The following is a 26,319-nucleotide window of genomic DNA, read 5'->3' as shown; positions in this document are numbered from 1 at the left end:
TCTTGATTAGAATGCAGAATGTTTTGTCATTTTATTGTTACAGTGTGCTATAACTGTATAATCTTTCAGAAGGGTCTGTTAAGAACAGCTGTCTTGATATTTGTGTCCAGAACTACAGAAGTATAGTAGACGAAGATATGCCTGGTTGACCTATCATCTCCAAAATCTTTTTGTTCTGCTTTTCATATCTTTGTATAGGGCTCAAAACTCAAGAGAACATAATCCATAAAGGATCACCTTATAAAGATTTCCTTTGTTTTTTCATCTTCAGTCATGGAAAAGTTTGCCCCTGTATAAAAGACCCAGAAATGTTAAATAAGGCAGCCAGTGGGCAGAACACCTGTCTCGAGAAAGAGTTTCTCAGGATCTATCCCATTTATAGAGCAGAGCACAGTGTTTTTATATGACGCCAGTGACAGAGCTCCAGGAAGCCAAGATCTCTCTGCTTTCACATTACAAGTAAAGCCCCCTATATCAAGCCAGGTCTTACAGAGATCTTTGTCAGTGATGTCGCTGTATGTTTAAGAGAGAACAGATATCAGTTGCAAAGCTTATATATAAAGTGTCCTGTTTTTAACTGCAGCTTCTGAGAGGAATTCAGTTTATATGCTGGAGCCACTGTTCTTAAGTACATTCAACATCGATGAGAGATACTGTTCTGTTCAAATCACTGATTTCAAATCATTCTGAAGAGCCATGCAGCAGGTGGCTGTCTCACTGAGCGTTCATAATGGGTGCGTAGGTGGCAGATGTTCATTATCATCACTGATATCATCTATGGAAAGTCCCCCCCCCCATCTCTAGCAGGAATTAAACGCATGTGGGGCACTGTGATATTGATGAGATGGAGGTAGTGTGTTTGTGGAGATGGTACTGAGAATGGCCGTCTGCAGTGTGGCTATACCTGGGGACACAGACCAGGGTCAGATAAGCATGGCTCCTGTGGGCTTAACAGAAGTGTTGATGTGGGCATCTCTGAGAACACTGCTTACTCAGGCATTCTGTGGGGTCTCCAAGTTCCCACCGATTCATTAATGCACCCTGGCCTAACAGGGCCACTTCCAGACTTACTGACCCCAGACCAGCCAATCAGCCTCCTCTGTCCCATTACCCCACCATCCCTCAGTAACACCTTTCTGCCTCTCCGCTGACCTGGGGACAGCTACTCACTCAACAGAGCTGAGCCTTTTTAATCCTGCAATGAGCCTTCGCTCTCTGGGCTTACTTGAAGACCATAACCATTTCACATTCATGTGATTCCCAATTGTCTTCTTAAACTTAGGATTGTCACATAGATGGAACTTGAATTCTTTTCAGATATAATCTGTTTCTAGAAGTGAGTAAAATGGAAGATAGAGATGAATGTAATCATTTAAAATTTAATTGTATAGATGCATAAATCTGTTTGCCTTCATTTCCCTGTAACTTTGAGAATGATTTCCGTGGTCATGGCAAGGCTTTGGGGTAACTCATATGTTAGCCTGGAGACATGTGGGCCCTGTGAGTGGGACCACATGAAGGAGGTATATTAGTGTGTCACAGGGGTATTGGGGGTACATGGGCGGCAATGTAGCATAGTGGTTAAGGAGCAGTAACCGAAAGGTTGCCGGTTCGATCCCCACTGGGTCACTGCTGCTGTACCCTTGAGCAAGGTACTTAACCCACAGTTGCCTCAGTAAATATCCAGCTGTATAAATGGATAACATTGTAAAGAACTGTAACCTATGTAAGTCGCTTTGGATAAAAGCATCTGCCAAATGAATAAATGTAAATGTATTTGTAGTTGTGAGAGGTGTTTGTGTGGCAGAGCAAGGAGTTTTTGTGTATTAGTGAGGAATGTTTGTGTGGCAGAGCAAGGCGTTTTTGTATGTCAGTGTTTGTGTAGGCGAGGTGTATACATGTTTCAGTTCAGTCTAACAATATACCACAGCGACATGCATTTTTGTGCAGCAGTGAGGTGTATCCACCTGTTGCACTGAGGTGTTTTTTTGTCACTTTTACGGTATTTCCGAGTGTCACAGTGATGTGTTTGAATGTGTCAGGAGTGTTTGTGTGTCAGAACAGCGTAATCGTCGTCAGTGACGTGCAGTTGTGTGTCGCAGTGCGGAATGTTCTTGCATCTGACCCTGTTTTCCCAGCTGGCTCCATATGTTATGCATTGCAGTCTGTCCCCATATAAGCTGACACCTCTTCACAGAGCAGCAGGAGAGAAATAATATTGACTCTCCTCTGCCCGGCTGCCCAAAGTTTCTCTTTGTTTTACTCCAGGGACAGCAGAGATCTACCTTTAGCTGTTCTGGCGTATACCATGTCGCAGCGTGCTGTGAGCCTTCCCCCTGCTGTCCAATGTGCTTCATGTAACCAACCCATCTCTGCTCATCCGTCCTAACAAAAACGTGGAAAATCACTGTAGCTCATTCAAATCAATGTTCAATAACCTCCACAGACTGTGAATAAAGTCCCGGGCTCTGTCTAAGCACAGCCGCCCTTTGTCCTTGTCTCTCAACAACAAATTTAAGCTGTCGTTATATTTGCTATTTTCATACACATTTAGGGTCTTGGCAGTGCCTGAAATGAAATAAAACAACATATGACCAACCAAAAAAATGTAACGGTTGTATCGGTCAGTGAAAGCTCAGGACAGAGTGCATTGTGAATGCTTTGCATCAGGCCAATGACTGCATGTTATATGTTGAAACACATGTAGGAGATATATGTTTAACTTTAATATTTCGTTTCATGAATAACTTATTTTTATTAATGCACATGTATGTTTGTATGTAATCTTCAGGCATTGCTTTCCTTAAAGCCATTCATTTTCAGCTGAAATAAACTAATTGCAAAGTGCTCGAGTATGTTATAATCAAAATGTTTTATTTGTTCTGTGAACACTTGCTTTGTTAAAGTCCTCTTTCACGAGGAAGGCTATTCAGTCTTATGTTTCTTTAGTGGATTTCAAAATAAAAATAGACGAACGTTAACATGTCTCATGCAAACAAAAATGAAATGAACAAAGACTTTTATGAGAACAAAAAGTTGAGCAAGTGTTTTCTTTCTCTGGAATAAACTATGATCATATGGAAAAAAATGATCAAAATGGTGGCTTAAAGGATCAGAATATTAATTAATAAAGCACATCCTTTCTCTGTTAAATTTCAACAGGCCTCACTAAATAGATGGCCCTTAATTTGAATAGAGAGAAAGGCCAGTGTAAAATTGATGATGAAAAGTGGATTTACAACCTCTTCAATTTATTTCAAACTTCGTTTTCACTGATTTTCTGTGGCTGGCAGAGTTGCAAACTTTGACAGCATGTGCGGTGGATTATAACGATCTGCTGGTAACCAAAGAAACGCATTAGAAATGGACAACAAGAACTTGTGGCTAATTTTATTACAATGGAGGCATGTCCCAGATAATGTGCAACAGCAATTAAGCACAGAGCCATTTGCCCAGTTTCACAGTAATGATTAAGCTAAGTTAGCACCATGGTCCGCTGGTTTAAAAATCACCACCAGCCCACGCCACTTATGGCCATAAAATTTCCCATTTTATGCTCTTTGATAGCTTCGCCCCGGAATCTTCGTTTGCTTTATTTATATGTGTGTTTTGCACTCGCACAAAGACAATAAACATGTTCCTAGAGTGTTGCAAATCAGAAATTTGTTCAGATTTTTTCCACCAACTTAAAATGTGAATGTGGTGGCCAGTGTGCAAACAGCAGTAGGCCCAGCCAGCTGCGTGAGGGAGCTCGCTCTCACCAACTTCAAACGGGGGGCTTGTCTTACATTTTTAACTAATGGGCTTATTTATGCATCCTCTGTCATTCTGTCCTCAGGCTATACTCTCACTGATTTAGGAAAAAAAGCTTTTCTTTCTCTCGCCATCCTAAACCTACAGCATAAGATTTCACATCTCAGACAATAATATCAAGCACTGTTGATTTTTTTTTTTGTACAATCCCTTTTAACACCTGGAAATATTAAAAATGGTAGTCTTTATCCCTAATAAACACTTAGCAGAACATGTGGTGTTTATTTTGAGAATTATTGCATCAGATTACAGCTAGCATACTAAACTAAAAAATATGAAAACAATAGCCTTTTTTCATGTTTCTGTTGGTGTTGTAAATGTTTAGTCTTGTTGAGACAATTCTTGTGTAATTGTTACCGCAAGGTTGGGGCTTGACTTGAATTTTAATTCAGGATGCCACAAAGCTTGTAACCCAAGTGGCAGTTTCTTTGACAGTAGGTTTTACATTTTTGTATTAAAAGGTAGTAGTGCAAAAGCAATGACAGTCTGTCAGATCATGTGCCCAGCAGTCGTCCCTCGAAAATAAATGTATCTCAGTGCCTTTTAAAGTACCTATTAACCACAATCCTTAAAGGAGACTCAAGTAGGCCAAATCAGTTATTTATTTGCGGGAGAAAAACCTTTATGATTATTAATCTGCTTTTTTCAAAATACGATTATTCTTCGCCCCATAAAACTTTTTGGCATTTCTATTTCTAAGCTCAGAGCTGTCCAGAGAGAGCTCGCATTAATAAGTCTAGTGCATTTTTTTCTTTATTTTTCTCTTAATCTAAATCAGTGAGAGCATATAGACGCTCAGCATTTTTTTTGTTTATGTCGTTGTTTTTTATCTTGGGGAAAGACACATGCATGCCACAGCTGAAGAAAGGAACAGATAAAGACTTTGCATTTAATAAGTGTTAGTTTGCTAAGACATAATGCCATGATAACACACATTTCTGCTTTGACTCAGTGGAGTTCACTTTTTTACTTGCTGTGGGGGAAAAAGGAATGTGTAGCACAGTGTCCCAGTGTGAGTATATGGAAAAATGCAATAATGTTGTTCATAGAAACTTGGCCCTTGCTGGAACTATCCAAATAAAATGTTAAAAGCATATTATTATTTTACATTATACTTTATGTAGTGCATGATCTCACCACTCATTGCTCATCATATTTTCCTCTTAATTTTGATTAAATTCTGTTATTGTGATTTAGTGTCATGTTAATCAGAAACATAAATTAGAAACTAGTCAAATGTCTGGTATATTCTAAAAAAAATACATTCTGACATTAAATTCCCGTCAGTTGCAGACAATTGTTCGAAATGATTTTTTCCTGCTACTAGGAAGAAATCAAATAAAGGTTTAAGTACCTCTTTGATTATTTTGTTTCAGTGATGTCCTTAAATGATAATTAAAATAATTTTCATTTATATCCACATTGTTAAGCCAGCTTCCTCGCCTTTGGGCCCAATGGTGAAACAAAAGTACAACTATGGGGAGCACAACATTATGGGCTTGGTTGTGTCGTATCTGTAATGATGATTCGAAGGGTGGCTGTGGTTGATAATTGGTGGTTTTTGATGAGTTTATAAAATAACAGATGTTTGTTTCAGCATGTGATATCTGTCCCCGTCTCTCTCTGTTTCACCTTTTTAGCCCAGCTCAAACCACAGCCTAACCCTGATTTAACCGGACTTCAGAGATAACTCTGAAGTTCATGTCTGCAAACATGTAGCTATTCATACTGAAAATGGTCAGAAGTCACAATTCTATGATATCTATATATTTAATTTCAATACGTAAACCACGCTCTGAAATTCTCCTTAGCTCTTTCTCAGACTCCTCGGATCTGAAATTTTATGTTTTGGTGAAGGTGGTATGGAGCGGACCCCCATCTTCCGTTACCACGCTGACAAAATGCGTCTCCACGCCAAAGAGGCCCGCTCAACGCTGCCTGTCTGAGTTTGATTCCCTGCGTGGCCCTGTGAGGCGAGCCACGTTTGGGCCTCTTTGTTGATGGCTCAGCTTCCGGTGCCAATTGGCCAGTCCTTTCAGGCTTAACCTCGTTTTTTGTGTGTGTGTGTTTTTTTTTCTTTTCTTCTTAATTTCATTACTTTTTTTTCGCTGCGACCTCAATTAGCGAGATCGCAGTGTCAGGAAATTAAATCCCATTGTGAATGAAGGAGGAAGGAGATCTGGTGTAAAACTAAACCAGCCCCTTTCAGCCAGCGGCCTCCCAAACGCCGGCAGGTAGAAATTGAATCGGTTCCCTACTCTCCAGTTTGTCGTGGACCGGGCTAAGTCCCGGCATTTCATCTCCTGCTGCATATCCATCCTGCTCAATTTAAACATGGGGCTGGGATCACTTTTCCGCCGGTGTAGCAAGTTTATATGCACACCGTTTGGAATTCGTGTGAAATGAAAATATGCAAGAAACTTAATGAAGCGGCTATATGTTTTCATCTACTGGTTTCAAATAGCAACAGAATTACCATCAATATGTAAATGTACTGATTTTTTTGCAAGTAGATGAAAATATGCTTCTTGTTTAGATTCCTATGTACTGCTTTTAGATGTGTGTTTGATTAGGGGAACTTTTCATAGAAGAGGGTATCAGGATGTTTCAGGCAAAAAATTTTGGTTTTGGCTTGCTAGCTAACTCTCACAAAATTGATGTGTTTTTCTGATTTTATGTTAGAGCCACTATACTATAAAGCAATTCCCACAGGCACTATAATCACAGAATCTGAGAATAAATAGGTGGTTAAACATTGACAAACTATCCATAACCTGTTGTGTTACATTGCGTGGCTTTCGGCCGTTACACAGAGTGTGACTTTCGGCTGTCACTGAGATCTAAACCAAAACGCAGAAGCGCCAAACCCCCCCCCCAGCACCCCCCCCTGCACCCGCCCCTTTTCTGAAGAGCCCCCCACTCCCTAACCCCTTAATGGATTAATATTCAGGCAGCACCTTCCACTGGCAGTTGGGCACAGAGAGTCAATATGTCAGCATTTATTGATGCCCCACGGAGCTGTGCTGGGCTGTCAGGCCTCTTTTCAGGCTTTAATGGCCCCCTAAGGTGAGGTTTCTTTCGGCCCTGAAAGAGCTGGGAGGCCCCTGAGCCACTCTGTTGTTGAAGGTGCGCGCACACTCACACAGACACACAGACAAAAAAGCCACTGCGCCTTCATGCACATGACAAGACCCATAAAAGACCATCGCCCATCGCCTCTGCCTCTTATTTTTCCCCGCTTTTCTCTCCCTCCTCAAACTTTTTTTTTTAACTCTCAAGAAAGAAAAGGGAGCTAATTGTTTGTTGTGGGAGCCAAAGATTATAGGAAGCTCCCTTCTCTCTCTGTTTCCCTCACTTTCTTTTCCCCTATTTTCTGCTTCTCCTCCTTCCTCTTCTGTTTCTCCTCCTTCCTCTTCGTCTTGTTCTCTTCTCCGTCTTGGTAAAGATGTTGCTTTTAGCCCCAGGAATGAAAATAAAACCAAAAGAGTTTTCTTGTGTGAAGTTGAAGGAAAGCAGACAAGAGACCACATTTCAAAAGTGGCCACGAGACTCAATGGCTTAGTTGACAGTTGTGTGGTTTGGAAAAAAAAAGAAACAAGAAGAAAGAATAAACCCATCCCAAAGTTAATTTACATCATAGTTCTCAAGTAAATTTTTTGGCTATATAATAATTTATTTTGTATCTGTTTTTTTTTCACTGTGGTAAAGCCTTATGTTCAGTGTAAATTATAAAAAAAAATTATAATACGTTTATTGTTAATTTAATTTTTTAAGCATTGGACCTGCTTTGTTCCCCAGTCATTAGAGAATGGACAGTATGGAAGATCAGGCTCTTCTCACTGTGTTTAACGTCATGGCGTCCTGAGTGGGTCTTAAAATGATCTGCTCTGCATGAGACACTCATAAAAGGTGAACAATAAGTGAAACTTTGGTCTATACAAGTCCTCTGGACACCGCTCTGTGTCAGCTGTCACGGTAACTGAAGAGGATGGCTACTGCAAGTGTCTAGATAGGCACTGCTGGTTGATGGTGTTGATCTGAGCAAACACAAGTCTTTTCTCAAATTAGAATATGGCATAAAAATGAGGACAGTTTATTACATTTTTAAGAACGCAAACACAAATGAATCACTTTATTTGCCATCAAATCTCTTTTTTTTTCTTTTTGTGCTGTACTGTACTTTTGCACTTTTAAGAAATCCTATCAGAATTGTTTTGAGACCTTTTCTGGAGACTTCCATCAGGCTAGGGGACACTTGGAGTAGGGCTGGGTCATAGCTTCGGGAGCAATTCCGAACTGTTCCAAGAAAATATGCAAATTCTGCCAGTCAGTGTGAGTTTTTTTCCCCTCACGATCCCTCCCCCTTTTTCGCCTCAAATCCACCCCTCCTTCATGTGTTCCGCATACCAGTATCTGAAGTTCAGATCCTCAGCAGACCTGAGGAGAGGGATGCCTGTGCAAATCCAAGCCTGAAGCCAGTGAGATTGCAGAGAGGCAGATGGATGTCAGAGATAGCACATCATTATGGTCTGTTTGTATAATGAGTTTTTTTTTTCTCCCTCTTCTTCTTCCTCCTCTTCTTCTTGGTGACTGTCAAAAAGAATAATCGTGCAACTAAAACAACAAAAGGCGTATACAAAATAAACACGTAAACGAGAGGGAAAAAACGATGAGAAAGGACACGCTGTTATTTATTGTCTCCTGGGAAAGAAAAAGAAAGGAAAATAATATGTTGACAGTTCGGCTTCAACTGGTGTCATTCACTTTGCTGAGGCCAGGCTTTTGGATGCCTGTAAAATACTGAAAGCACGGCTTGATTGTAATTATACTGGAACTAATATGCTTTTCAAAATGATCCATTATGACTTCATGCTGCTCTGCAAAGCCCTGTCTGTTTTTGTCCCGCTGTCTTGGGTAGAGGTTTGCAATGGACAATTAATTGCAACAGCACTGCTGATGATATGGAGGGGAAAAAACAAAACAAAACAAAACAAAAACAAACAAACAAACAAAAAGCACAATTGTACAATGCTGATCTGGAGTTAATTCTGATTGGGGAGCGGAGGGTCGCACCAGGACCGCGGCGCGGTACCGGAGCACCTGGCAGGGCTGTGCTTCCTCTCTGTCCCACCGTCCGCTCCCTGTGTAGGGCAGGTTTCCTCATCTGCCGCCCCCCCAGAGCTCACTGTGCGCCGCTCCTGCTCGTCGGTACTTTGGGGTCGCGCTGCCCTTCTGGGGCCACTCTGTCACCTCTGCCAGCACTGATGAAGACAGATGTGGAAATGTTTGCCCCCCACTCACCTCCCCCACACTCGCCCTCCCACCGCAACGCGGCCCGCCACCCAGCCTCCGCGCTGTGAAGGAGCCCTCAGCTCAACACCGCACTCGCGGGCCTCACAGCTGCAGAGGCCAGGTTTCCTCAGGCATTTCAGCAGGCTGAGGAAAGGCCTCAGAGCGGAGAGAGGGAGGGTGGGCCGGACCGTGGCAAACAAAAAGGTCAGAGAGAAAACTAAGAGGGAAGCGGAGGGGAAAGGGGGAGAAAAAGGGATGGGTCTTAGTGTGGCACTGGATATCCCATCTGCATGTGGTCACAACAAGCCACAGAGCTGCTCCCAGGCTGCAGGGGGAAGAGGGCAGCTATCATTAGCCAGACGGGACTCTGGCCTCAGCCAGTCCCAGCAAAGCAATGCGCTATTGTTCTGCAAACTCTTGGCCTCTTTACTTCAGTATACACCATATCTGCAAAGGTATGGCCAAAATACAAAACTCAACAATGTAATACGATTAGAGTTACAGAATAACAAGGCATTTAAAACCTTCCTAGGGTGGCCGTATTAGAAAACCCAGAGAGCATTTGGTTTCATGGGTAAAGACAAACCTTGTAGGGGTCACTAACTTCGGGAAAACTTAGATTATTTATTTATTTCCAGAGAACTGGGAACAGCCCAAGGTGGCATTAAAATATCAGTAACTGAAGTCTTTCCTTTTCGGGATTCTCAAAACCCTTGTTCCATTACAGAGCCTTATTTGGCTTCCTGTCGAAAGATTTCCATGTTAGTGTAGAAATAGTTCAGAATGTGCAGCGCAAATGCTTTAGGGCGGATGGATCTTACACACAAATGTGCCAGGGTTGAAGCGGATGCTAACGTGTGTGCTGGAAGTGTTACACTGGAATAGTAGCGCTTAACATAATAATAGCTCCTATCTACCACTGATTGCTGTTATCACAACAAGTTAAATTGATCCCATTGGGAAACATAAGGCCTGCTCGTAATTAATGGGATTATTTAATTAGAATGAAAAAAAACAGGATGATTCAGAATGTCTTGTGAGAAATGTCTTTGCCTGCCTTTGATGACATTCCTCGCTGTGGTCATTGGCAATTTTCTCCTGTAAGGTTGGTTTTGACGGGAGTACAAAGTTCCGGGTGGATTTCCTGAAGGTCTGAGAAGGACTTGATTCATTTGCCCCTAAACATACAGCATTTAAAAGCAATATATGTGTAAATTACCAAGGGCCCTGGAGGAATACACTTTCCAGGAATAATGCACACTCAATAATACATAATTAGGCTTTAATTTCATGATAAATGGTGAAGCTTGAGCATTTTATCAATCTCCCCAGAACCTTCAAATGGAATTACAGCTATGTCATTATATGGTAATCAGGATGTACCTTATTGTTACAATGCAGGGTAAATGGTTTAAAAATGACCTTTCTTTTTAATGGGATTTGTTTTTTTATCATTTATTTAAAGGTGAATTTATGTAACATTGTGCGCCGCATATTCCTTTTAGAAACCAGGGTTTGGGCAAAGATAGGCCAGCTCAGTTAGCAGGATGGCTTGAATCAGTTATTGTGCAGCCAGTACAAAAGGGCAGCATATGCTTTTTTTCACCCTCTCCCTTTCTCTGTTGCATTTATGCCATAACGCGTTTGACATGTCTGGGAACATGCCATGGTCACATTTGCTTGATAAGACCTAGCATGCCAATCGGCGGATCTCGCAGAGACAAAAATGAAGCCCAGGTTTAGAGGCTGCGTATCTGTATCAGCGTCTGTTTCATTACCATAATCCCATTTTCATTATTGCGAGAGGGCCGCTGACCCTCAGTTTGAGCGTGCTGTCAAACTTTCTCATTGTGCCGCGCTGGCCCAGATTGAGGTGCCGTCCCTGCGCTGTGATGTACAAGCTAAATGACATTGTAATTGTTGTGACCAGGGCAGACTGACATGTGGCAGAACACATACTCATCAGTCATGCACAGAACCCCGCATCTCGCGGCTCTGTTCCCTCATTTCTGTCCCTCATTCCTCTCCGCTCCTCCATTTATTCCACCGTATTAGGAAAAGCAATAGAAAAGGAAAAAAAAAAAAAGGGCGACTTGAGACGCGACGATGGCGGATGTTAGGAAGAGCGATATCAGACTTGGTTGTAAATCTCCCCCCCGATAACCATACGGGTTGACCAAAAACAAAAAAAAAAAGACAACAACAACAACAAAAAAAAGAAAGAAAACCTAATGCAAAGCAAGGGTGGATATTGTGGGATTTTTCCTTGCTCCCAAATCCAACAGCATGTAGAAGAGAACAAATAAATTCCATGCTGTCTCTGAAATGAAAGCTGCAGCCACCCCCAGGACTCAGAAGGGCCTTTGGAAAGTGATCTATAGACCACTGCGCCAGTCTCAAGTGTCGTCATGGCGAGTTAACGGCAAATCGCTTCACTGCATCCTCACGAAAAACCAACAAAGGGATGTACTGTATATGTACATATTCATCTCTGTATATACAAGTGTGTGTATATATATATATCTATATTTATTTTATTTTTGTAGAAGCTTTAGCCAGTGTTGGAAAATGAATCTTTATTAAAAGAAAAGGGAAAAAAGAATTGATTTAATTAATGCGGCCTCACGTCCTGCGGCCACATGTAATCCGGTGAGAATTCTCGAGCGTGAGCTGGGGGAGACAAAAAGACATCCACCAGAAGACTCCTCGAGTGGCCTGTAATGATAGTCTCCACCTAATCCCATAATTCCTTGTTTAATTAAACTCCGGAGCTGGCCAGGAGTCTGAGCCTGTTTGATAGGTCTTTTATTATTGTTGTTATTTTGAGGTTGTGGCACAAACCTTTTTTATCTGCCTGTAAATGTTTTAATGAAACATACAAACATATAGACAGACATATACGCACACACAGTTACTTACACACACTCATACAAACGCTGTATGCTTACTAAACAGCTATTTAGTTTTTAATTGCCCTGCCTTTAATTAAAGGAACAGTACAAACAGAAATGTCTAGCATCGGTCCATCCCGCTAAACATAGTTCAATACAGTGAACACATACACGCACACACACACTCACACACACATACACACATGCACGCACGTACATACACATGCACACACACACACACACACGCACACACTCACACACACCAAACAGTGAGCGATCCCTTTCACTCTCTGTCCATCTCTTTCATGGAGAATGCTCACTTGACCTCTGGTCGTTATTTCCACATTGGTTCATGGTTGGCTGACTCCCCACCAGCCAGCCAATCCCCAGTGTCTCATAATACCCTTCACACTCACACACACACACACACACACACACACACCTGTTATGTTATCCCTCCACCGGGCCCCTGTTTCACCTAGAAAAGGCACACACTCTTTCTGCTCTCCCCACCCAGTGTGAAAGCATGTTTGTTTAGGTAAGTGTTAAACTTGTTGAAGGCTGTTACTAGCTTTTCAAGGAGCTCCCAGCCACCCCGTCACCTCCCTCCTGTCCCCTGGAGCAGACTCTTTCAGCTGGGGCAGGAGCAGACAGGAGACAAGCTCCAGCTACCGCTAACCACTTGAAGCACTGCAATTGTCTTCATTGCAACTGTCACTGAAGCAGCCCCAAGGCCGTCTCTGATTACACACAGTGCTGGGATCCGATCCGAGTCGACTGTCTTGTTCGGTTACTCCCTGATGGCCTAAACGCATTAACTCATGAGAGAAAACCACACTGAAAGGACAAGTCAATGCATAAACTAAACCTTTCATTTGTAATTATTTATTAAGTGCTTAATAATTCAACAGCATTTTTTTCACTGTCATTTTTTGTTTGGCTTTTCATTCACAAACACAAGTGCACTAGAATAAAAATTTTGGTGCGTTTGGTGGGGGTGGGTCACATTATGCACTGGGGCTCCTTCTTCAGCTTGCATGGGCAAGCAGGATGCGTGTCATGTGAGGTCAGGCCCATTGGTTGGCACTCCAGATTAATTACACTGTATCGTTCTGCATCATCGTTTTTGCCGGCGGCCCCCGGGGCAGATGGCTCCTTTAAACCCTAATCTAACCCGCCACCCTTCTTCCTCCTGCTGGGTATTTATACTCCGAGCAGCCACACAAAGAGCTATGAAAATAATAATGGTCATTAAAGAAGGGGGCGTGCCGGTCTCGGGGCTTCGGCTCTGAGAGTTTCCGTCTGAGCCCTGAAAGGCAGGGTGCAGGCCCGCTCGGTCCTGTCCTGTCCCAGAATCAGGGAGGCAGGGCGGGTGACTGGGCCTCCATCCGCAGCTGTGCCAGGATTGGCTCCCTAGGCACAAAGGGCCATGGCCGAGGGCTCGCACGCCACACTCCAGACAATCAACGACTTTCGGAGGGGGGGCCCCTGGGAAGCCCCAACCCCCCCCCCACACACACACACATCAACCTAGTCCCCATCCCTATCCCCGTTCCCCTGTCTGTCCCCATGAATATTTCCAAAAAAGAAATAAGAGTTCAGCCATCCCTAATTTGGAATCGCTTAAATTTGTGAAGGGAGTCATGGCCTGGATTAAGGCCTGTGTCTGGCGTGGCAGGCCCCGGGTGCTGGTGGGAGGATTTTCAGGGATCAGCCCTGCGCTGCCCAAACTGGAAATAAATAAGGAATAAAGTCTGATGAAATGAGTGGGGGAGAAAAGGACTCCCGGACCAGGCAGGGATCAATAGGACGGGCAGAAAGACTGGGCTCCAGGGAAGAATGGAATCAGGGAGATTTCTGCCCCCTGTTTCTTGGTGCGTGTTTGTTTGTTTTCTTTGAGATCCCCGACTCTGTGTGAGATCCAGAGGTAGCGCAAACAAACCCAGAGCAAAACCCCCACACTACAGACAATTCATTAATAACATGAAGCCGGCCGTTTGAACACGGAGTCCAATTAAGCATTACCCCGTGGCTGTAATAGCTGTTCTGAACATCAGATTTCCCTTCATACGCAAAGGGTGTGTGTGTGTAACGGAGACGATATGCAAATGAGCTGCTGTGATGTAATAGCGTGTATCTCGTTACAATAAGAGGTTGCGGGTATGACCTCTCTGTGTATTTCCATACTTTTGCATGTTTACTCGGGAGCGGTTGGCCCCGACTCGGCTGCATACACGCCGAGTCCTCTAAAATACCCACTTAAAAAAAAAAAATGCAGGAGAACTGTTATCTGTAATTGAAACGGACGTCTGAAAAGTGACAGATAATCGCGTGTAGTTATTTTAAACACTGTGTGGAGATACAGTGCATGGGATTTAATGAAACCAACACAATATTATATTGCAAATATTTACACATTGCCGGTTTTGTTTCTGCGCCCCAGGCCCTGGTAGAAGAATAGTGGTACATGGATCGCCAAGGTGGTCTGGAGAGATTATCTCCCCCTCCACTCCATGCTGGCTCCAGGGGCTATTTGGATGTGTTCAGATGCGGGATTGTATTCACAAAAGCCTCTCATATATAAATAACCACAGATTAAAATAATATTTGCTGTCTCCTACTTGCCAATAGTGAAAGCCATAGGAGGCTATATCATTTTGAATCCTTTGCCCCCCCCATCTTCTTTTCCCCTCCCCTCCCTTCCCCTCTTACTCCGTATTGTCATGGAAACAGACATGGGCAGTGTTGTGGCCTAGAGACTCAGAGCGTGTTTCGAGGTTGGCTCTGTTAAAGCGTTGGCGCTTCAGCCTCCTGTGTTTCCTTGTTCTGAACTCTCCCTTACTCATCAAAAAGCAGAGAGTATGGGTTTCATAAAGCACAAACCCTGCCAAGGTAAGGGGCCATGTGTCCAACTGAGTCAGCAGATGAGTGTCCATAAACTCAAGCCGTATTCCCATACGTTTTAACCTTGCTAAAAAGTAGGTTTCCACCAAGTAAAGTTTCATTGAACATTTCGTCTGTTTTTGCTGGCTCTGTGGTGCAACTCTTGGCATTTGACGTGACCATCAGGCTGTCTGTGTGCATATCCCAGGCAACCGCATGGACGAAGGCTCGGATGTGGAGTCGGAGCCGGACCTGCCGCTGAAGAGGAAGCAGAGGCGTAGCCGCACCACCTTCACGGCGGAGCAGCTGGAGGAGCTGGAGAAGGCCTTCGAGAGGACGCACTACCCCGACATCTACACCCGCGAGGAGCTCGCCCAGAGGACCAAACTCACCGAGGCCCGCGTGCAGGTCAGCCACCGTCACGCACATACGCGGGCACACGCACATGCGCTTACACCTACACACATACACATAAACATGCATGTACATACCCACCTCCACACAAATGCACACACATAACACACACACACATATATATATATATATATATATATATATATATATATATATTTACCCTAACCCTAACCCTAACCGTTTACGCACATACTGCATAAACACACACATCCAAAAACATACTAAGCTTCTAATGGATTCCTAAGGACCCCACACCCCGGTTTACCCTGGAAAACCAAACTCACACCCCCCTCAGAATTAACCCCCCAATAATTCAAACAAAGACGGATGGAATGAGACAAATTAAGGACAGAATAACTCCCCGTCTGTGCACAGTGGAAACATGTAACTGAGGATGAATTCCACAGACTTCATGTCTTTCATAAATGAAACTGAGGAAAGGCTGGAGTCTTGCTGGAGTGGTTCTTTAGGATAATTCCTCCAGCCATCTGCAAGCAGCTGTGACTTCACTGTGAATCACCAGGAGTCACCTGACTGCTTAACTCTGCCACTTACCCCCCCCCCAACCCCCCCTTACCTGCTCCTGTCTCGCCGCCTTCTTCAACGTCAGTCTGATGTGTGGTGCATGTAAACCATGTAACGAAAATACAGCTGTGCATCAAAGAGATTGTTTCAGTAGTAGATTGAAATCGCTGCCGAAGTGCACGCACTTTATTCATACTGCTAAGGCTTGTGTGAGTTGAGGCTGAGAAAAAGGGGGCTGTAGCAGGCCCAGTTCATGTGTGACTCATGGCTGAGATAGCTGGCACAGGCCATCAGACTGGGCTTTCTCTCCCAGAATGGGGATGGCTATGACTAAAAAAACCCTCTACCCCCTCCGCTCAGCTCTACCCCTACACAAAACCACCTCCCCTACCTTCATCAGGGACAGCGATCCTTTATGCTCATGACATGCTGAATTCGGTCGATAGCACACTCAGCTTAACGTGTCTCTTTGCGCATATTTGTTTGATCAGTTTTCCTTATACATATGGTTACAGCTGTTTTCACTGTTGCTGATGTTTCAGAAAAACTGTATGTGTCAAAGCACATAGTAAAAGAAGTCCATCTGTCAGAAGATGCACACTCAACAGTAACACAAGAAACCATCTACACACTGCTTCCTTTCACTTTCTTTCATTTGTCTTGCATCTTCCAGTGATGCTCCATATAATGTACTAGACGACTTACTGTCGTGGACTGATCTATTTGCACTGTTGCTTAATATTGATGAAGACAGATATATTTACATTTTAATTTCAATAACTGATATTATCAATATTAAAAATAATGGCCTTGAATAATATTTGATATGATTTAATTTAAGATTTAGATTTATTTTGTCATTTTTGCTCAGAAGTAATGTAAAATAAAATGCTTTTTGGGTCGTGGTTGACGTTCCTTGCATCTCTTTATAAAACGTAACTTATCCTACTCAAGTAGTTACCATTAGTCAAAGGAAAATATAAAGGGAATGTTGTCATTTTTGTGCATAAAGGTAGAGACAGTAGCTCTTCCTCCATGAACTTATTTCATATTTGGATGAGGGCAGATTTTATACACCTTTGAAAAAGCATCTAAAACATGAAAAATCCTTTGTAAAACATGTTACAGTTTAGAAAGCCTAATAGATTATTCCACAAAGACATTCTTAAAAGATGTTTTTTGCCCAGCAAACACAAATAAACAAGGCTGGAGTATATGCAAAGCAGAAGATGTGTCAGGGCTAACGGGAAACGGCAGGAAGGTGCTGCTGTTGTCAGCATTAATATGTGTAGATTATGTGTTTGCCTGGAAAATATCCTTACTTTCACACACTTACTTACTTTTAACAGCAATCTGCTTCATCTCTGTGATCCTCAAACCCTCTGAACCTTTGCTAAATATCTGCCCCTCGATCTCTAAGGGAAAGGAGAATCTCAAACAAGCACACACACACACGCACACATACACTCGCACAGACACACATACACAGACGCATACACACGCACACATAGGCCCACACATACACTCACAGACACACATACACACACGCATACGTGCACACACACTCACACACACACACACACACACACACACACACAAAGTCATGACCTTTTAGCAAATTAGGAAAGTGAGAGAGGGCAGGTATTTCACAGGGTTAACGCTCGCTGTGGGAAACTGTGTGTGTGTCTGTGAAAGTGCGTGTGCAATCTGAGGTCAGTAGTGTGTGCCCCTGTCTGTGAGGTACAGGAGTGTTAACAGAGCTGCCGGACTAAGAGCTTCCCGGGGGACTCTGGGGGCCGAGATGTGTAACTGAAGTATCCCCCCCCCCAGGCTCCACTCTAGTGCCGTCCTCATCCCAGGGCTCTGTGCTGAAGAAACACATTATGAGGCACAAGTGTGTAAGAGTCTTTCTGTCTGTGGCCGTTGGGCTGTTTCTGTCCCTCTTCCCTCGTCCATTTTGTTTCTCTAGTGTCTGGGACAACTTGTGTCTTCAAGGCCATTGGAGAGCGTGGTGTGGGAGTACATTCAGTAAATGGTGTTTAGCTGGTTAACTACTGCAGTTGGTTTCATTTTTTAAGACTTTTAAGAGTTGTTTCCTTCTGAAAGTACGGTCGACTTGTACGCATCAGGCATCTGAAAAGGGCGGGGCCCCATTCTCAGGTGTGACGTGTAATGCTGGTTCCTCCATGAGGGATGACAGCAGTTGCCTTGGCTGTGTCCGTCTGTGTAACACGGGGTGAGGTTGGGGTGAAGGTGGAGGGAGAAGGGGGCACAAAAATAAACCCGCGCCATCTTTGACATCCTAAACGCTGGCTGGGCCCGCCAGCATCCCCATTCCTGCTGGGAAACCAAACAGGGCCGGGCAGACGCGCCATGGTAGGGCTCATATTCCCTTCTCAAAGTCCCGTGCGAGGGGGCCCTCGTCCGTAGCGCGGCCTCGTCCCCGTGTCAGAGACCCCAGGAATGACCGGGCTCTTCGGGACCTCCTGGGACAAGCTCGCCCAGATGGTCTTCCCATCTTCCCCTGTCCGTCAGAATCTGTTTCCACTCTGCTCCCATGCGGTCATAAAGAAACCGCTCAGCTCATCCATGGTGTCAGACGTGCAGAGAGAGGCAAGGGAGAGCTCAGAGAAACCAAAAGCCCCACGTTTTCTTAGCAGAACACAGAGCCTCTGTGGACAGACGTGGTCTGAAACACAACCGCCAAACCGAGCAGGTAGCAGACCGTGCTGGCGATGACTGCGCCGGTAAGTGACTGTGACCGTGGAGTTTCCCCTGGATGAGGGTTCCACAGAGGACGGTTGCTCCGAGCATCGGAAATTTTAATACCCCATTCTCTCCGTTAATCATTTCTCAAGGATAAAGTCATTTGTTTCTTTTGTCCAAGAGACCCAAGAGTTGAGCTGAAGATTCCACATTTGTGCGCCGTGAAAACGCTGCACTCAGCCAGATTGCTCCCAGACATCTACATGCTGTCTAAAAATCGTCATGATTTAAAGGTTTCTTACCATTTATAAGAAGAATCTGTCTGTTCTTTTTCTCCATTACTGAACAGGACTTTATAAATTACATTGTGTAGCTAGCACTTATTACATTCATTTTATTTAAGAATTTTTTTCACTATATTCTAAATACAAAGGGGGGGGGTAATTCTTGTTATGAATGATATCAGGGTAATATATCTTTCATATTAACATCTATTAATGCTTTATAACATGTGGTAGTAATGCATCAAAAATTTCATGTGAATGCAAATATTAAATCAAATCTAAATGAATTTGTTTCAGTTTTTGCTGCCATCAATTTTTATGAAATACCTAAATATTATGGACTAAAATATGGTTTTTATAGATGTATTTCCTGTACTTGTTTTGAATTCAAGCAATAGTTTTTTATGTGAATGGTTGATGGAGACTGCTGCATTTATACAATGAATGCAATGTAACACACTTCAGAAATATAGGACAAGGATAGGTATTTTGCATCTCTGGTTTTCCATCTTCTCTGGCTTCTGTTTATTTTCCACGTCTATTATATATTTATTTGTCTGAGTAAAACTTTTATTCACACTTTGGGAATACGTTGGTCTTGTAAGACCTCAGCTGTTCTGTGTAAGCCAGAGAGCAATTCCCTTTTTTTCACACCTAAGTCCCCACGACAGTTTTGACAGCCTCTATCTGCTGTTTAGTTTTATGTAACACTGAAGGAAAATACAGTGGAGTTATAGCAACAGCTGTTCTGTGGGAGAGGGAGACAAAAGAGAAGAAATGCATTCCTGATGGATTTCTCATTTAAACTCTTGGCTGGGATCTCTTCTTCCCACCACTTTCAAGCCTGCCGCTCCTTGTAAAATTTTCTGCATATCAGAGAGGATCCCTCACCCTCTCCTGGGACCCCCTGCTCCACCAACAACATTAATCAATCAAGAGCTTGTAAAAAAAATAGTCCCTCTTATTGGTCTCCCCTTACTTCCATCCTCCCTCTCGCTCTCCCCACCTCGCCCCTCAGGCCAGCGAGACACTGCGGCCCTCGCCGGACGAGCTCCGCGCTCGGAAATAAACGCTTCCACACATGTCTCTGTCTGTCTCCCTAAACTCGGAAGAAGACAGATGTCTAAGGGCCCGCTTCCTCGTTTGGTGCTTGATATCGAAAGATTTATCTCGAGCTTGTTTTCTCTGAATATATCACGTTTTAAAATGTTTCAAGCCCGGTCACGGAAGAGGCTGCCGTTTGAAGATGAGAGGGCCTTGGATTCATTGTTTATGTGAGGCAAAAAAAAAGCAGAGCAGAACTTTCTGGTCAAGTAAAAAAAAAAAAAAAAAAACATAAGCAGAGCATACTTCTATTTTGATGTAGGTGCAGGTTTAAACGCTCAATCATTCCCTGCTACTCATACTGGCCCAGGAAGCAACAAGCCTGCAGCCTCGAAAGACATCAACAGCCCATGTGTCAAGTAGTCTAGGATTGTTGAGAATGAGCTCCAAGGGTGACATGGCACAACTTTTAGACAACTGCAACAGCCAACACAAACAACAAGGCATGTAGTGATTGGTCAGCAGGAGGTCATGTGACAACTTAGCACGAAAATCCACAGTTTTTGGCAGTTGGACAGATCCTGCTGAATTCCCTGCCATGTTTGTAGGTCAGCTCAGAGTCCCCCGTCTTTGAATGAAGCCCAAGGGTCCCGCGGCTCTTTTGTGTATTTATGGCAACTGATGCAAATTAGAAAAGTGCAAACATAAAAAAAGAGACTGAAACCAAAAAGGACACATTTTTTTCTTTCTCCTTAAATAATAGAGCTAAATTATGTCATGTGAAAACCTGAGGTATTTGAGTCATGGATATAATTTGATAATGCAATTTTCCTTATAATTTAATTCTGGAATGCTTTGAAAATCTCAGAAGGTCAGCTCAAACTTAATTTTCTGGAAAGGTCACTCTAAGAAAATGACGCTAGTTAAGCAAAGTAAATAGTGGCCATAGGTCTCCAATGTTGTTCAGGGGATGGCACGGGGGTAGGGAGGAGGGCTCTGGGGTGTCTTTTTTAGGAGTCATGTGTCTGCTTCTGTCACTGTCCCAAGTTGGAGGCCTGCAGCTAACTGCATGTCAGCATTCTGTTCGCCTGGAGAAATGTTTGCGGAGATTCGTGGATGTGGAGAGGGAGAGACTAAAAAGAGTGCTGGAAAGCCTTGGCAGGACCACTGCATCAGCAGATGTGTGGCCGCCCTCCTGAAATAATATGTTAACGAGAATTGAATTTAATAAGAGCGCCCAATTAAAGGCTCGGCTAAACACCAGGCGGGAAGATAGATTAGAAGCATAAAGAGCCACTGGTCTGCCGAATCCCGGTTCCAGCTCAGCTGCATTTTTCCCCGGGACCCCCACTGCGAATGACCGCACGCTAGAGGGGATGAACACTGAGGGACTCTGGAGCTGGTTCAGAGATGGATGAGCCACAGGGAGGGGGGGGGGAGGAGGACTGGAATCGGGGCCTTTGTTGAGGGGGGAAGATGCCTGACCCTCTTGGCTTCTGGCAGACCCCTTGGCCCGAGTCTCGACCCGTCCCTGCACAGCTGCACTGACACAATGTCCAGATGTCGGGGAGGGGGGAGCGTCAGAGTGGGGGGAGGCTGGGGAGGGTGGGGGGGAGTAGGGGGGCATCTGCTGCTCCTCTGAAATGTTCCACTGTCAGACCCACATGGTGACAGAGGCAGTCAAACCAGCCAGGCTCCTTGTCCCTCCCTGTCCTACCAAACAGTGTGGAGTTGTGTCTTTAAAAGTGCACAGAAGAGTTGCCTGCCGTCACTGCTTTTCAGGGCAAATGTATCAGGAACAGAGAAGAGATATTAACTCCTGCACTTTTTGTTGGGGAATGAGCTGTTTCAGGTGACCGTCACCTGTAGGTAGTATGCGCATAGAGTTCAAATGGCTGGACTCCTAAATGGGTCAGTGCCCATGATTCTGGAAACAGTTAGCTTGACTTAGGAGTGAGAGAGTCACAGGCCTGGGCAGTGATGTGGGGTTTGTGTTGATTCGCGCTGTCGGTTGCGCCGGTGCCACGGGCCAGGCGGGTGACTCCAGCTCCCCTCTGGCTTCTCCGGCGCTCTGAGGAACCGGTGAGCACATCGCTCCCATCTGTCTTCATCATCCGTCTTTACCCCCTAATTTCACCAGCCAGCCCCTGCCTCACCGCCCCGCCACTGTTTCACTGCCCTGTCTGACAAATTGAGGGAGCTGATCCATATCTCACTAACTGCTGGGTTGATTAGTTCCAGGCCCCATGTGTGTGCTTGTGTGGTGTGGGGGGGCAGCAAAGGGGCCATGGCTACCTGTCTTCCCCATGCCCCCCCCCACCCCCCCACCCCAAAAACCACTGACTACATTGCCAGACTCCCTCCACAGATGGTGGCTGGAGTACTGTTTAAACACTAATCCAACAGGAAGAGGCTGTTGAGTCATCCCACAGTCTGTTAGGTGGGGGGGGCGGGGGGGGGGGGGGGGGCGGGGGGGGGAGAAAGAGGGAGAAAATCTGCTCTCTCTGCAGGTAAAGAGAACGTGGCCGCCGCTCTGGGCCGAGGCGGAGAGCAGAGAACAGAGGGAGAGGAGAGGGAGAAGGGGCGTAGGGAGCGCTCAGTAAATCAGCTCTTGCAGCTTGAGGTGAATTGCATTCCCCTCCGTTTAGGTGGAGGTTTTAAGAGGCCGCTGGCATTGATGCCTCCGGGAAACCCTATCTTCACAGTGTTGCAGACTCACTTACGGAATCTGTCACATAGATTACCTTTCATTACCAATAAACATTTTGCATGTAACATCATATTTAGCACAATCTAATAAGTTATAAGCGAGGCCGTTCACAAAGCGTAAAAAATTGATTTGGCAAGAAGTTTTGCTCCTTCAGTCAGGCTCCTGGCTCCTAGAGTATCAATGACTTGCACCTCTGCGTGATAACAGCAGTATTGGAAGGAGATCTCCTTGGTCGCTCTTGTACCATGCTGTTGGACATTTGTTCAAATCTGAGATGTTTAAACCAGGAACTTTGTGTCAACCATAAATAACTCACTCCGTGTTAAGTAACCTATCTTTCTCACTCCATGAGAACTCCAAGTGCTTTTGAAAAATGCTTGCATTAATACTCATGCAAAGACTGATATTACATGTACATTTCTTGCTGTCTATATTTTAACTCTGGACATTTGCAGAATCATAACTCTGGAAAGTTATATCATGGAATTAAGATTATACCAGCAGTGAGCTCATGCCATTGTGGGTCATTGTTTTAGTTTTCATGGTCAGTTCAGCATAGAAATGGGTATTATTGAAAAATTGTATCAGTATTATCAGTTATAAAAAAGATAACAAAGATAAAAAGGTGACATGATCTATGTATACCTATAAAATTGAAGGTGTATAAGTAAAAAAGACATCAAGAAAATATTATCCTGAGTTGTTTTATGCATTGCAACAATAGGTTATACAATATGATATACAACAATATGATATTTATAATGTTATAATACAAAAATAACAAGATACTGTTGTACGATAACAAGGTACTGTAAAAATCTGTTTCACATGTAACAGCGACGAGTACTTTTCCTGCCAGTGCACAGACACTTTACTATTACTGTTTATTTATGTTCTGTACTACTCGTCACATTCTATACATCACATATCTTGTATTTTTTGTGTTTATTCTTGTTGTCTTTAATTCTTATTGTATGTTGTCACAGCGTTGACACCGGGGAGCAACTGTAATTTCGTTGTCCTGAACAATGACAACAAAGCTCTCTTATGTCTTATGTCGTTTAAAGCATTGATATTCTTATGAATGCCATTTTAAGTGGTAATTACATCAGAATACAGTGTGGACGACAGAAATTAATTTGAACTTTTACTTTTTTCAACTTTAAGCACAGAATAACGTTCATCATTTGCTGTTAATCTAGTTATGGTAATACTAAAAGAACACAGGAGCTCTGGAAGTGTCTTCTCCCTGTGAAGAGTTATTTAGATGTTTGTCATTTTTACATTGATTAGGTGTCTTAGTACGACCGGTTTCAGCACCAGGGGAAGACTGGGGAGCAGGAGAGAGCAGTGGGGTAGCCCACCCAACCTTCCAGGCAGAGCTGTTCCTTGGAGTCATGCGTTTTGTGTACCATAAAGGAACAAATAGGATTTATGTAGATTGTGGAGACGAAATGGTTGCAATGCATCTGTGCAAATGTTCGAACAGAGAGTCTTATTATTAGAATTTAAATGAATTTCTTTCAGTCTCTCTTTATTCCTGATACTTATCAAGCTAATCCGACCCTCTACTCCCAGATTCACACTTCAAGCAACTTTAATTAGCATAGTGCCAGGCAAGCAGGCAAAGAGAGAGACAGAGGGGGAGAGACAGAGAGGGAGAGAGAGAGGGAGAGAGAGAGAATGAGAGGGAGAGAAAGAGAGAGAGAGAGAGAGAGAGAGAGAGAGAGAGAGAGAGAGAGAGGGAGGGAGGGAGAGAGAGAGAGACAGAGAGAGAGGAGATAGAAGAGAGAAATCAACATTCAAAGAAAGAGGGAGGAGTGTTTTAGCATGGGCGACATGGAAGAAATGTTCCTTCACTCAGTCTGGACTCATCGGTCCCTGTCATCTTGTTACTCTACTGTGATCAGTTAACTTCCAAGCTGCTAGCACCTTTTTCAGCAAAGAAATTTGGTGAAAGACAGCTTTACACTGGATTTTATAGACTGTGATTACTCTTCTGGAAAGCAGAGAATCCATCATTTTAAAGCATATGACAATAAGTTTTATTACAGATGTGAGTACAATATTATTTTTCTTCTTCCTTTTTTTTTCCTATATGAGCCAGGTTTTTTTTGTTTGTACCCATTCACAAGCTTGTAGTTCATTTGAATAGAGTCCACATAGCATGGCATGGTGTTTTTTATATGTAACTCACTCTAAGAGACTTACAGGAGATATTATGGACTTATGAGAAGACATACGTGTTGCTTTGAGTCACGTTCTGTGTTTAATTCTATACTTTCATTTAAAAGGGAGCCTAACCATGGCTTTATCAAACGTACTGCATCCTTCTCAGAAACATCTGCAAAAGCCCCAGTTCTGGCCACCACAGCTTTCTGCTTCCCTAACAAGACATACAGAATAGGAAACATCCCGCAAAAAAGGGAGCATTACATAGATGTGTGTGTGCACGCAATATTATCCAATTTATCCGTAACATCTGTGTGCAGTAAACCCACATCTCTCCAGACATCTCTCAGACTCCTTGGGAAAGAGGGGCTTCCTCGTCCATCCCGTATCGGGGTCAGACTGCCAGGTCCCGGGCGGCGTACCCGAGCCTCGGACCCTCACCCCGAGCACTCAGCCCCCAGCCCCCCGACCCCCCCCAGCCCCACCCAGACCCCCGCCTGCCTGTCCCCTCTGCCCTGGCTCAGCAGCTATCCTCCAACAGGCGGAGAGATTGATGTTGGGCTTTTTTACGCCTCTCAGCCTCTGTTATGTTCTACTTTTTTGCTGTGAAATTCAATCACGTTATCCAGGTTTTACTCCTCATCGTCCTGTCTCCCAACCATTCCCCCCTCCGTGCGCCAGCAGTAATCCTAGGAAGACATATAGCCGGTGTCTTCCAACTGGAGAGGGGGAGAAGTGATAGGCCCTCGTGATTGATAGCAAATGAGAGAGGAGGCTCAGCGAGGTTGCCTTCCAAGGATCCCCCCCCTCAGTTGACGCGGCTTTGCAGATTTCCTACGCTCCGCTCCGCGGAAGCACGGAACGCGCCGCGAACAAACCACGCTCCGTTCCCCCTTTTTCCGTCGCCTCGTTCGTCCCGCCGCTCCCCTCCGCTTGAGCCTCCGCTTGAGCCACCGTTCCAAGCTTTCAGCTACAGTTCACCCCATCTCCAATGAAAAACACCTATTTGTTGTTTATTTAATATGTTTTTTTAATTATAATTTTTTTTTTGGCTTGAGCAAAATGACCGGCACGACTGTGTGGATGACACCTCATGGGAACATTGATTGTTTTAATTATGAGAGCCTTGGTCTTGCTTCCTGAGAGGTGCCTTGTAAATGTGATGCAAGCCTGCTTCATCTGTAGCCAGGTGTTTGCGAGAGATCCCCCTGCAAGGAAACGGTCACTGCTCTATAGAGGAATTAGATTGCACTGAAATGGAGGGGGAGAGAGAGATAGAGAGAGAGAGAGAGAGAGAGAGAGAGAATCCCTTGTTCCAAGGTGACTTTGTCATCAGGTTCCAAAGCAGAGAATCAAGTCCAGCTGCTGCCACCACTGCTTAGAAGTCCAAGCCTCTTATAAGAGCCTCTGACTCCTGCTTTTCATATCCCAGCTTCTAACGGGGGAGAAGTGCACCGAGCGATAGGCTGCATCGTGTCGCCTTATCACTCTCTCTCCCTCCCTGCTAACAGCGCTCTGTGGATCTGAAAACAATTGGCTCAGATGTCTTCCAGGTTTTATCTTGATGGACCAGCAATCTTTGGCT

The 26,319-nt window shown here is 44.1% G+C and overlaps 1 protein-coding gene across 4 annotated transcripts in view; it reads left to right on the top strand.

The window, feature by feature from the left end:
- pax7b (paired box 7b) overlaps positions 1–26,319 on the top strand; it is a 74,751-nt gene that overhangs the window by 20,028 nt on the left and 28,404 nt on the right. For all 4 annotated transcript variants that reach the window (XM_036532602.1, XM_036532600.1, XM_036532601.1 and 1 more), the window contains exon 5: positions 15,088–15,287. In XM_036532602.1, coding sequence (XP_036388495.1) covers positions 15,088–15,287 — 200 coding nt within the window. The remainder of the gene's footprint in view (positions 1–15,087; positions 15,288–26,319) is intronic.

Source organism: Megalops cyprinoides, chromosome 7, assembly GCF_013368585.1.
Source record: "Megalops cyprinoides isolate fMegCyp1 chromosome 7, fMegCyp1.pri, whole genome shotgun sequence".
Classification (NCBI taxonomy): Eukaryota; Metazoa; Chordata; class Actinopteri; order Elopiformes; family Megalopidae; genus Megalops; species Megalops cyprinoides.
This window is presented reverse-complemented; position numbering and strand designations above follow the sequence as displayed.